Raw genomic sequence first — 13,744 nt, forward strand, 5'->3', positions numbered from 1 at the left:
TATCACTTCATATACATGATGTATTATCTAAGGTTAGCAGTGTCAAAGTCCGGTCTGCGTGGTATTATGTAGTCCATCCATTTCTTCCAACGTATGAAAAAAAGGTCCCTCTTGTAATTCACAACTGCTGTCAGTCTCTCCATTTTGCAAATGTCCATTGTGATGTCCATCCACATATTTAAAGTTGGGCTCTCCCGTGAAAGCCATTTTTTTGTTAGGGCTTTTTTGGCTGCCACCAACAAAATACTACATAAATATTTGTCTCTTTTTTGCCATCTATCTGGGATGAGTCCAAAAAGTAAAATTTTACTTTGCATAGGTATGCAACTCCCAAAAATTTCTTGTATTGCATTATGTATTCCCTTCCAATAAGTTTTAATAACATGACACTCCCAAAACACATGATAATGATTTGCATTTGTATTTCCACAGTTTCTCCAGCAAACTGGGGAGTTACCTTCATAGTGAAATTTTTGACAAGGTGTGATAAAATATCTTGTCAGGCTTTTCCAGCCAAATTCCCTCCAACTTTGTGAGCTGCTACATTTCCATTGATATGCCCATACAGTTATCCACTCTTCCTCTGTTATATCTATTCCTCCCTCCTTTTCCCATTTTGTTTTTATATATAGGGTTGAGTGTGTTTTCATGTTCATAAGCCCTTTATATAGACCCGAAATAATACCTCTATCTTTATTTGAATCATATGCCTTTTTAAATAGGTCTAACAGCTGTTTGCTTGATTCTGTTACACTTTTTATCTTGTCACTGACAAAATGTCTCATCTGTAAATAGCGATAAAAATCCTGTGCTTCCAATGAATATTTCTCTCTAATCCTTTCAAAACTAAGTAGTGTACCTTCTTTCATTATTTTACATAAGGCCGTTAATCCTTTATTTGTCCAATCCTTGAATCTAGTGTCTAATTTATTTGGAGTAAACTGTGTATCATATGCACACCACTTAAGGATTACTATATCGTTTTCTAATTTGTATTCTGTTATTACTGTTTTCCAAATTTTAAGAGTCAACTTGATCCATGGGTTTTCTATATTTTTTATAAAGTCTTGCATGTTACTATCAGCTATAATTGCTTGTATGGGAATGGAGGTCAGGCCCTCTTCAATGCTTTTCCACTGAGCATCATATGAGGGATTACACCAGTATATCATATACCTTAATTGTGCTGCCCAGTAGTAGTCCCTGAGAGAAGGAAGGCCCCATCCCCCTTTTTCTTTAGCCAACTGTAAAGTTTTAAACCGAATTCGAGGCCTTTTACCTTGCCATATATATCTGGATAGAATTTTGTCCCATTCATTAAATTGTTTTTGTCCTATTTCTATTGGTAGGGTTTGAAATAGATATAATAATTTGGGTAGTATATTCATTTTAATTGAATCTATTCTTGAATACATACTTAGATATGGAATTATCTTCCATCTTGCAATGTCCTCTTTAATTTTCCTTTGTATCGGTAAATAATTGCGTTCTAGTAGTTCTGTGAGATCCTTAGGTATTATAACTCCCAGATATTTAAAATTTTCAGTTTGCCACGCTACATGATACTTACTCTTGATTTCTTCTGGTGGTTTGTAATTGTATTTAAGCAGTTGTGTTTTACTTAAATTAATTTTGTAGCCCGATAATTGACCATAGTATTCAAACGATTGCATTAGTTTAGGTAGAGAGTTTGTTGGTTGACCCAGATAGATCAAAATATCATCTGCATAGCAGGCTATTTTATGCTCCTTACCATGAATATTAATACCTTTTGTTTCTTTGTTTTGTCTTATATATTGAGCAAATGGTTCCAAATATAATGCAAATAATAGTGGTGAGCACGCACAGCCCTGCCTTGTTCCTCTCTCCAAAATAAAACTGTTTGATAAGCAACCATTAACTTTAATTCTAGCAGTGGGTTTATTATATAGTGCCTGTATTGTTTTAATTATTGTTTCATGTAAGCCAAATCTATGTAAAACTCGATAAAGAAAGCTCCAATTCACTGAATCGAAAGCCTTTTCTGCATCAACACTAATTACCATTGCCCCAATTTTGTTCTTTTGAATATGGTTAATAATTTGTAGTGTCCGCCTTATATTATCCTGCGTTTGGCGCTCTCGGATAAAACCTGTCTGGTCATTATGTATCAAATTAGGTAAGAACTTTTCTAATCGTCTAGCTATGATAGAAGTAAATAGTCTGTAATCTACATTAAGGACTGATATTGGTCTATATGATCCACATTCTAATTTATCTTTATTTTCTTTTGGAATGGCAGAGATTATTGCTTCTTTCCAACTGGGTGGTGTTTGTGCCTTCTTTAGAACCCAGTTCAGTGTAGGCAGCATCACTGGTATTAGCTCTTCTTTTAGCTCCTTGTACCATTCTGCCGTATAACCATCTGATCCTGGTGATTTATTTAATTTGAGTTTACTTATTGCTATTTTTAATTCCTTTTCTGTTATGTCCTCAATCATTATTTTATTCTGTTCTTCGCAATAGCCCTTCTTATTTTAGTATTTGCCTCTGTCTTTGTAGATTTGAACAGTCCTCTGCTGTTTGGGAGGCTGAACGGCCTTTCATCAGACTCCACCATCGACATTCTCTACCAGCTGGGCACCACACAGGACTCTGGAACCAAAGACAGGTATGTCGACATCCCATTTTACCTTGACTCAAACTGTCCTCAAACTGATGAGAAACACTTTTGTGTGAAGGTGATTTTCCAGACAGACTCACTATCTGAGAGTAAAATTTGTCCTTACACTCTCCTTGTCATCTTTTACTGTTGTATGGTTATGTTTGTTGCAAATTTCACTGTGATGCAGTTGACACTGAGGGACTCAGGAGATGTGTCTTCAAACCATATGATGACTTCTTTATCAAAGTCAATTCTTTAACCTTTTAGGATCCAGGCTCTCCTCCAGTGGGTCCATGACTCTTCGCGGGTGGCAGCCCACAAGATGAGCGGCCCTATGGGATATGCTGGTGCCGCCGCTGGCTCCTCCTCTGCTTCGTCAAGGGAGTATGGCCTCCTCATGCCTTCGCCATCCCACCTCCACTGTGTGGCAGCCATCCTGTGGCACAGCTACGAGTTGCCTGTCGACTATGACCTGCCTGCGCTGCTCAACAGAGAGCTCTTTGAGTCAGTCATTTCCCTGTAAACATCATGCATACACATGAGGACTGTCACTGTATCAGCTTTTTACTACATGGTTATTATGGCCAGAAGAATTCACAGTATGATCATGATATCATTAGAACTTGAACTTGCATATTTGTGGCAGCCAGCATGAACCAAAAGCATGTAAGGACTGTATGAGATTATCATACTCTGTTTTTAACTGTATGAATACTAAACAACTACTGCAGTTGCTGTGTTAATGGTTTGTTCATGGTTAAAACAGCAGGGCAAGTTCAGAAGAGGCTAGTTGCTGAGTCTGACAGCAGTACACTAAATACAGGACACTAACTACACTTAACATCGACTAGATAATGAAACATGAACTACAGAGAGAGAATGGAGACATAGTGCTACATGAACCTGATAACTAACTGTAACTTCTGTAAAATGACGGTAGAAACAGCAGAGAATGAGCAGAGAGACAAGGAGGTGGAAACAATTGTCATTTCAAAATGGAGGTTTCTGAACATAAATGGCTGAAAATGAAGAATCCCTGATGCTTCAGCATCATCATCACAGGCAACAGTAACTGTTTTTTCCATTGACTTGAGATCATTAGTGTCTGACAACATTATGGAAAGGAACCCTACAGAAATGGGTCTTTTTGTTAAATGGTAAGATGCATTTTATTCTGTCTGCAAAGGGAGCTTTGAGTTTGATTAGAGCATAAAACAGCTGTTCCTGGTTAACTTCTTAACATCTTTTAAAATGACTGTCTCCCACTGTCTGACAGTCTGAACCTGTCAGTGGCAAAAACAAGCACTTTGAGTGGATGCAGATGCCCATAAGGATTACATTGCAGCTCAGTTTGGCTTCTGCCAGCTGCAGTAGACTCAATTGATACTGGACTAATTTCAAAAATTGTTATCCCCATTAGTCACTCAGACACAAAAACATGGAGTTACCCTTTAAGTTGTAAAAACAGAGGCGCACACAAGCAAAACAAACTCCTGCATTTCCCCAGGTTCTCTGTGAGGGAAAAGGGAGTAGATTTGGGTGAGATTAAGGGCATTTTTACACCTGTAGTTTTGTTCATTTGGTCCCAACCAAAAGAAAAAAAAAACAAACATTGCTGCATTCTAGTCATTTTTATTTTATTATTACTTTTTATAAACAAACCAAGAGGAGGAAACTGGCAGAGGTTTGTGCAGTACCTTAATGCTTCAGATGTATATTTTTAAGCTCACAAAGAAACAACCAGCAAATTGTGGCATGGTATGAATAATGACTGACAGAAACAGGATGAAAAGGAGGTGTCTTGTAGCTTACAGGACACTGTGCACTTGTGCGCACCTTGCTGACCTGCTGTGGCTGGTATGTGTGTAATACCTACACAGAGACAGCACACTGCAGTGCTGTGTCTAACAGCATCCGGATTTTTGTTTTCCCCTATTCAGAGAGAGAGAGACAGGAAGGAGTGCATCTGCCCCTCACCCAACTTCTTCATGTGTGTGCCATACAGTTGTATTACTGTGGGATCGCTGTCACACACTTTTTAATCAGACAAAGCACACAAAGTAGGATACAAACAGCAGTTTTATCAGCTTTTGGCCTGTTAACTGGGGAAAATAGGTGCGCTGAAGTACTTACCTATTACAAAATGAATTTCATCAATATTGGATATACGTGTCTTATCAAGTATACTATTGCCTCCTTAACACATTTAACAATCGGGTGATGTATTTATTTGCTGTTTAGCTTTTAAAAATGTGCCAAAATCACGTCTTCTATCATAAAATCCTGTGTTTGGTTCATTTGCGTTCACATCACAAACAAACTACACCAGAGTTTGTTTGGAACTGCATCAAGACCCACCTTTTCAGGTGGACACGGTCTGGTTCTAGCCACACCAGCCCAAATGAACTGCACTAAACGAGCAAACAGACCATGGCCCGTTTTAACCAGTCTAAATGAGGCAGGTGTGAAAATGCCTTAATTCCCCGTAATGGACCCTACTTATGACACACAGTTGCTTTTCAATAAATCTTACTTGTTGAATTATCAATGTAAATCTGTTGACGTTTAAATATTCATAAGCCTTCTCACTGAGTCATGCAGATGCTGATCCTACAGCCCTTTGAGGATGAACAGCACAGATCCATGACCAGATGATTGATTTCACTAATCTCCCTTCCTTCCAGGCTGCTGTACAACTGGTCCATGTCGTTGCCGTGCAACATTGTGCTGAAGAAAGCCGTGGACAGCCTGCTGTGCTCCATGTGTCACATCCACCCCAGCTACTTCTCCCTTCTCATGTCCTGGATGGGGATCGTCTCAGTGCCCAGTGCCAGTCACTCTCAAGCCCAGCACCACCGCCTCGCCATGACCGATGATGGCAAAAAGCAGCACGATGCCAACACCAACGCTGCAGGACTCACCGATGACTCCAAGCATGCTAGACCCCCCATAAATCTGTCAGAGTCCCAGTTAACCACACTGGCTGCCGCCTCGCAGTCTCCAGGAGCCATTGAGCAGCTGCTGGACTCAGGCTTACCCTCACTGCTGGTCCGCAGTCTGGCCCAGTTCTGTGTTGGCCTCCTGGCCAGTGCCGATTTGCCTCTGCCTGCAGCTCAGGCCGAGAGACGACACCACCATCACCACTACCACTCCTCCACCTCGTCATCCTCACACAGCCGGCTGCCTCTGGCTGCAGAGCTAGCCGCTCCGGTGCTGCGCTTCCTGACTGAAGTGGGTAACAGTCACGCCATGAAAGACTGGTTAGGAGGACCAGAGGTCAACCCGCTGTGGACCGCTCTGCTTTTCCTGCTCTGCCATTCCAGTGCCAGTGCTAGTGCTGGGGCCAGCACAGGCTGTCAGCCTCTGGGCTCTGCATCTACGGCAGGCCCCCCACTGTCCCAGCCTCAGCCTCCGGGCTCACGCTTCTCCCTGGTGTCTTCTGGTCAGGCAGGAGGACTCACCACCCAGCAGAGGACAGCTCTGGAGAATGCCACCGTGGCCTTCTTTCTTCAGTGTATTTCCTGCCACCCAAACAACCAGCGGCTCATGGCACAGGTGGGCTTTTCCAGACTGTAGCTGTCACTTTCTCTAAGACATCAGGGACTGAGTTTTGACATCTCACACACTAGTCGTTTAATGAGTCACCAGTTAAAGACAAAGCCATACACTGTGACTATTTTAAATAATAGTATTAGTCATGTTTTGAAAATGTGCAAGATAATTTTTAAAAATATGTTGTGTGACATATTCATCTGTCTCTGTATTAATTTGACCTGGGTGTATTTTCTGGTTGCAGGTCCTGTGTGAGCTCTTCCAGTCTGCACCGCAGCGAGGCAATGTGCCGATCTCTGGAAACATCTCGGGCTTCATTCGAAGGCTTTTCCTGCAGCTCATGCTGGAGGATGAGAAGGTCACAGTCTTCCTTCAGTCTCCCTGCCCGGTGGGTAACTGTCTCTATCTTTGAATATCTGCTCCCTCTCTCTGAATGGGAGAGAAAAATGTGCATCAGAGAAATTCTGGCTACGTCAGTCCTCACAATGCCGGAGGCAGACACTAAGTTTTGTTTTCTTTTTCCGTTACAAATACTTTTCCTGACAAGAGTTGCATCAACTGTCAGTTTTCCTGATGCTCACATTAGCTTGATGTGTTATTAACTTTTTTTATGTAAGGATGTTTACATGTCTCATCAGAGATCCATAACTCTCATCTCAGTGTTATCATGAATGTAAAGGGATGTTATCCATCATGAACAATATTATCCCAGTGTAAATACAGTACAATGTTGTTTTTTTGCCTGGTCTGGCAGGTGGGTCAGTGAGTCACTTTTACTTGCCCCTATATTAATGGTTATCAAATAATGTCTTCAACAAGCCATGTTGGTGTGGTACTATGTACTCAGGCAGGTAATATCACATTCTTCTGTAGAAGAGCAGTCTCAGTGGAGACATTCTTATGCATTTCTGTTTCATATAGGCACCTAGGGGTCAAAATCACCGGCCCGGACAATTATTAGATCCAATATTCAGCATTTTTATGATTCTCTGAATTGGTGTTTGCTATTTTTTGCTGATTGCTGTTAAGAAATTAATTTTAAAATGCTGTGCTCTGGCTCTGATTCAGCTGTGTCTTACTGATCTGTGGTCTCACTCAGTGTCCCACAGCGTTACACATCGTGAGTAATACCCTATCAGCACTGAAGGTTGCTGTGCTGCAGAGGAAAGCTGATGCACAAAGTTTTGTATTGGAGTTACATTATTCTAAATTTTAACATTTTTACATGCTTTATGTTTGATCAGTAAGATCAGGTAGAAAATGATGCCACACACACAGTGTGCAGGCGAGCTGCAGGCAGAGGCATCATGTTTCATGTGGTTTATGTTGGAGCTGTATAAGAAAAAATGCATCTCACCCAAATCATTTTGTCAGAGATCATCAGATTGGCCACAGCTGATCTTACATCACATAATGACTGACATAATAATAAGTATGACAAACACGTTGCAGCACAAATTAACAGTGTGGCACAATGCCTACATGATTGATGTAATTTTCAGCTGTGGCCACAAGGGGACAGTCCGGTAATATGCACCAGCAGAGGCTTTGTGTTCTATCACAGTGATCTCCGTAGACTGATGAATGCCTGGTATAATGTGTCCTCAATGACATCTTAATGTTCCATATTTTACACAGCTCAATGATTGGTTGTCAGAAAAGCTCTTTTAGGTGTGTATGTGCAGGGTATAAAAAAATGATTTTAATTACCCAAAGCAAGCCATTTCAACCTCCTGGATGTCTCATTGTTCTCAGTATTATAGGCTATTCCTTCTTGTTGCCCGATAGCTCAGTGGATCGTGGCCAGCAAGGTTGTTTGGTTGGTCCAGTCAAGGTATCTTAGAAACAGCTGCCTAAATAGCAACCTAACTTTGATTCCTTCATTGTTAGCTCTTTATGTATAGAGATTAATTGTGCTGAGACGAAAACCTGTTGACAACCCTGTGCTCTGTCCTCCAGCACCACCATCAGGGCAAAGTTTCCATTAGAAAACACAAAAAATCTCAAAATTTGTTTACATTTCCATACAATTTTCTGAGAACATTCATGCTCCCCTGATGACAAACCTCATATGTGTTTAGTGCTGAAAATCCAGATTACACAACAAAACTTGTACTTTTTTCTGCTAGAGATGCACCGATCGACCGGCCAGAGACCAGAACTGGCCGGTTTTCAGCGTGACCGGCCCTGACCGGTGACCGGCCGGTCAGCGTCACATATCCTATTTTGTGCCCGTCATTGTCACACACATGTTCTGCATGATGGTCAAGTCATGTGCGCAGCAGACAAACTGACCGTGACATCAACACAGCGCTGATAACAGCTACACACACTCTGACACATGCTTGCATGAAGTTGATGTTAGCGACAGATTCCAAGAACAGGATAAAGAGAAGACAGAAAGTCTACAACGAGACAGAGCAGCTGACAATGTTGCAAAACAGTCCGTCTCCGGTTTGTTTACATCTGCTTCCACATGAGATCACGTGAAATCATGTCCTGCGAAATTCCGCGAAATTCCATTGTCTCGCGAGATCACATTCAGCTGATTCATAATCTTAATGTTAACCTATAATAAGCCCTGGCTGTAACCTGGAGGACTTTGAAGAAGATTTAAATAGTATTTAATGAATATTTAATAGTCAGTCATATTATGAACATGAATTTAATTTTTACAAGAAAAGTTGCAAAAATGTTTGTGAATGCAATGTTTCCTCTAGGATTTTTTTCAGCAGCGGGGGCAGGCGTTCCATTTCTCTTCTTAGAGAAATATTTCAATAAACTCATCTGAAAAATGCAGTCAGTTGTTACATAATGGTGTGTAGATATTAACGTTAGCCTAATACTATCAATTAGTTTACTCACGTTAACGACACTGAGTTGGCACCAGGCCAAATTAACTTAAACTACCGATAAGTTACGTAATGTTAGGTGGTCATCAACATATTGTGAACGTCTGTTTAACTTGTAAAATCTATGTCGAGTTATCTCAAGCTAATAACTTACGTCTACCTCTTCTCCAGCCGGTAATTTGCTGCTTTATTGTTTATTTGTAATTCGGGAATTCGCTCCTCTGACTCTGCCCTGTCGCCTAGGTGCTTGACGTGCTTGACGACCGCACCCCCCAAACAACGCTAGCATCATGCAAATGAGCATGCGCAAGTATATTTCCATACTGAGCAAGATAGTTATCTGCACTTTACCTTAGTGCTCGCAAGTACCCGACAGGAGTCTGTTTTGAAGGTGGAGAGATGCGGCGGTGGTGTATTTGTGTCAACAATAAAAAAAAAAAAAAAAAAGAAATTTGAAGGAGTGGCGGCTAGGATTTAGGAGTGGCGGGCCGCCACTCTTAAATGAATGTAGAGGAAACACTGGAATGCTGTCAATTCCAGTTCTTAGAAAGACTGAAAATCGGAATCGGCCAAAATCGGAATCGGCAGGTCAGACCCTTATAAAAACCGGAAATCGGAATCGGCTAAGAAAATTGCAATCGGTGCATCTCTATTTTCTGCTGCTAGAAACTTCATGAGATGGATGACTGACAACCTCACTGGAGATGAATAATACCTCTGTATGGTTTTTGCAATGCCTCCATTGTTGACGCGGCCATTCGGAGCTGTGGCCGTAAGGTCTCCGGTGCCTGTCGTGGCGGCAATCCCCGAACCCGGTGGTGGACACCAGAGGTAAGGGATGCCGTCAGGCTGAAGAAGGAGTCTTATCGAGCTTGGTTGGCTCGTGGGACTCCTGAGGCAGCCGACGGGTACCGGAAGGCCAAGCGTGCTGCGGCCCGGGTGGTTGTGGAAGCAAAAACTCGGGTATGGGAAAAGTTCGGGGAGGCCATGGAGGAGGACTGCTGGTCGGCCTCGAGGAGATTCTGGCAAACCGTCCGGCGCCTCAGAGGGGGGAAGCAGTATCCTGCCAACACTGTTTACAGTGGTGGTGGGGAGCTGTTGACTTCGACTGGGGATATTGTCGGACGGTGGAAGGAATACTCTGGGGACCCAGAGGTTGACTCATTCATCACCCAAGCTGAGGTCACTGAGGTAGTTCGGAAGCTCCTCAGTGGCAAGGCACCGGGGTTGGATGAGATCCGCCCTGAGTACCTCAAGTCTTTGGATGTTTTAGGTCTGTCTTGGTTGACACGCCTCTGCAACGTCGCGTGGCAGTTGGGGACAGTGCCTCTGGACTGGCAGACCGGGGTGGTGGTCCCTCTATTTAAGAAGGGGGACCGGAGGGTGTGCTCCAACTACAGGGGGATCACACTCCTCAGCCTCCCTGGTGAAGTCTATTCCAGGGTACTGGAGAGGAGAATTCGGCCGATAGTCGAACCTCAGATCCAGGAGGAACAATGCGTTTTTTGTCCTGGTCGTGGAACACTGGACCAGCTCTATACCCTCCGCAGGGTGCTTGAGGGTCCATGGGAGTTTGCCCAACCAGTCCACATGTGTTTTGTGGACTTGGAGAAGGCATTTGACCGTGTCCCTTGTGGCATTCTGTGGGAGGTGCTTCGGGAGTATGGAGTTCGGGGCCCCCTGCTAAGGGCCGTACGGTCTCTGTATGACCGGAGCAGGAACTTGGTTCGCATTGCCGGCAGTAAGTCAGACCTGTTTCCGGTGCATGTTGGACTCCGGCAGGGCTGCCCTTTGTCACCGGTTCTGTTCATTATTTTTATGGACAGAATTTCTAGGCACAGCCAGGGGCCGGAGGGAGTCCGGTTCGGGGACCACTGGATTTCATCTCTGCTTTGGCCATCATTATAAAATTATGCCCACACAGAGTGACAGAAAGAGCACACATGGTGAAATTATTAATGTCCATTATAGATGTCTATTGATAATCTGTAGTATGCCAAACCACTGGCACATACATGCTGAAATTCTGCAGTTCTACACGTAGTTTTCCTGGGAAAAGGTTAGTATATTTTGCAGAGAAGAATACACACACACACACACACACACACACACACACACACGTATATAGGATCCTACTTGTGGTATGATAATTGATAATTGTAGTACTACTCCCATTGAAGCTCTCTGAAAACCTTAAAAAAAAGACTAGTCTATATGTGCTTAAAAAAAGACCAGTATCTATCCTGTATAGTGTTACATTGTAATCCAGTCACTTTTTAGTTACTCAAGTTTCCTATTGCTAAGGTGTTATATTTTTTTTTTTTGTAAGGTACTAACACAAAACTGTTTTGTCCTTTTTTTTCTTTTCAGCTCTACAAAGGACGCATCAATGCCACCAGCCACATGATCCAGCATCCCATGTATGGAGCAGGCCACAAGTACCGCACCCTCCACCTGCCCATCTCCACCACGCTGGCTGAAGTCTTGGACCGAGTGTCTGGTATGTTTCAATACAGAAAACTTGAACTGCTGGCAACAAAACGCACAGCAAGAGTTGGATTAGTGTTCTGAGATGTGTGGATATGTAAAGCTGGGGTTTTACTTCCTGTGCCTGTGAGTTTGCAAGGGTGCATGTGCTGTAAATTTGACTTGGCTTGTTTGCCAAATCTGCGCGTTTCATGACTTCAGTCCAGCCCTTTGATCAGTTTTAAATTTAGAGAAAACTACATTGTGATTTATCAAACAACCTGTTAACATTCTAAGTTTGAACATTACATTATTTATTATAAGATATTACAAAATAAGACCACAAAATGTATAACTTAGCATGATGCATAGTAGGAATGAAACAATAGTTGTTTTTTGCGATAAACCCCAATCAAATTCCTGATTGTTAGTAATACTGTTTGAGATTTTAATTGAGAGCATGACAGTTTTCACAGTAAATTACTATCACTGTTTTTCAAACTTCATGCCACAGTATTGCATTGGCCCACAGCTGGTGTGTGTAGCTCAGTGTCCTGCACAAACACAACCAGGATGCAACGTTAAACAGGGGAAACCCACTGCTGGTGTTTTATTCATCATTCAAGCTGGTTATCTCTTCGGTTGTGTCTTCAAATTTTAAACACCGTTCTGAAGGTAATGTCTTGTGACAAGCTTCTTGCACAACGAACATGGAGCCACGACATCTCACAGCCTTGCACTGATTCTGGTTTTACTTGTGCTACAAGTTTTATCACATGTGATGTGTTTTGAATTCCATAAACATGAAGCACATAACACTTGGCATAACAGTGGTAGGACCAGGTTCTTACCAGGGTTTATACCACAAAATCAGTATAGTATAAGAGTATAATACTTTAATGGAGCAACTCACACATTTGTGTCCAAGATACCATACTTCTCTGTTAGTCATAACATGAAAATGCACACATATTGTACTTTTACAGCTTACTCTTCCAGTGATAATGCTGGAGATAGCATTGCTGTCTATAATCCATAACTGTCCATAAAATGAAGACCATATATCTAAAGCAACTGCAGTTTCCATTACAAATAAGAAATAATTTGAAATAATGAACAAAATGTATCCCAGACATCTCCCCTGTGATTCAGCCTTGTGCCCTCGTGGTTTAATTCTGGATGTTCTCTGGCTATCAAGGTCAGCAGTGCAGCACTGATGCTGTTAGCTGCAGTATTACTTGTTAGGTTTTAGCTGCCTATGTACATGATGAATGGTTCACCTCTTGGGACCTTGAACAGCTGATAGAAGGCATGATACACTACTGCTGTTATTCAGCTGTGTGTGTGTGTGTGTGTGTGTGTGAGGCACATCATCTACTGTCTGTACCTCTCCTACCACACAGATTTTCATCAAAATTATCTACGGTTTTAAGCTTGCCAATACTTGAAGTATTTTTTTACAGCAAATAAATAATTATTATTCCTGTCCATGCTCTCTTCTGTTCATCCAAACAGACACACCCAGCATCACAGCCAAGCTGATCAATGAGCAGAAGGAGGACAAGGAGAAGAAGAATCATGAAGAGAAGGAGAAGATGAAAGCAGACAGTGGCTTTCAGGACAACTACAGCGTTGTTGTGGCCTCAGGTACTTAGATCTCTTCCATACACACACCCTGTCCAGTGGCAAACCAGAGTGAACCTCTGCTTCTTACCTGCCAGTCATATTGGAATTGTCTAGATTGTTTACTCACAAAGAGGAAACAGCAAAATTATAGTCAGTGCTACTTAGAAGTGAATGCAAGTGGTGCTTTCAAAGGGAAAATGTGTCAAAATAAAGACTGAAATTACAGCTGACAAATATACTATACAATTAACCATGTTGATATATTTTATTTGTTTCTATAAGTAGAATATTAATTACAGAATCTGCAACAAGTGTATTCAGACAACCTGGGCATAAGGCTCCCACTGGCTTTTGATAATGGGACGGTGTCTCTGGATGTCAGTGGGACACAAAGCAACAGATTATAATATTGGTTCATATTCTCTCAAGGCTCTTTTAATAATAGACAGGTGCGCATATGAACAGCCATTTGTGCTTGCTGCAGTTTTTCATCCTGTCCATACTGGTCTTAAAAGGCTAGCTGACTGAAGCTTAATGAGGTGTCAGCAACTAGAGTTTGTCAGATAGAGTAAGTGTCTTCCAAAGTTGCTCTCTTTTTAGAACA

The 13,744-nt window shown here is 42.0% G+C and overlaps 1 protein-coding gene across 2 annotated transcripts in view; it reads left to right on the plus strand.

The window, feature by feature from the left end:
* birc6 (baculoviral IAP repeat containing 6) overlaps positions 1-13,744 on the plus strand; it is a 152,153-nt gene that overhangs the window by 58,742 nt on the left and 79,667 nt on the right. For both annotated transcript variants that reach the window (XM_084735907.1, XM_084735908.1), the window contains exons 52-57: positions 2,542-2,650; positions 2,912-3,148; positions 5,329-6,199; positions 6,441-6,584; positions 11,419-11,548; positions 13,030-13,161. In XM_084735907.1, coding sequence (XP_084592033.1) covers positions 2,542-2,650; positions 2,912-3,148; positions 5,329-6,199; positions 6,441-6,584; positions 11,419-11,548; positions 13,030-13,161 — 1,623 coding nt within the window. The remainder of the gene's footprint in view (positions 1-2,541; positions 2,651-2,911; positions 3,149-5,328; positions 6,200-6,440; positions 6,585-11,418; positions 11,549-13,029; positions 13,162-13,744) is intronic.

This window comes from Lutjanus erythropterus, chromosome 14 (genome assembly GCF_056507025.1).
Source record: "Lutjanus erythropterus isolate fLutEry1 chromosome 14, fLutEry1.hap2, whole genome shotgun sequence".
Lineage (NCBI taxonomy): Eukaryota > Metazoa > Chordata > Actinopteri > Lutjaniformes > Lutjanidae > Lutjanus > Lutjanus erythropterus.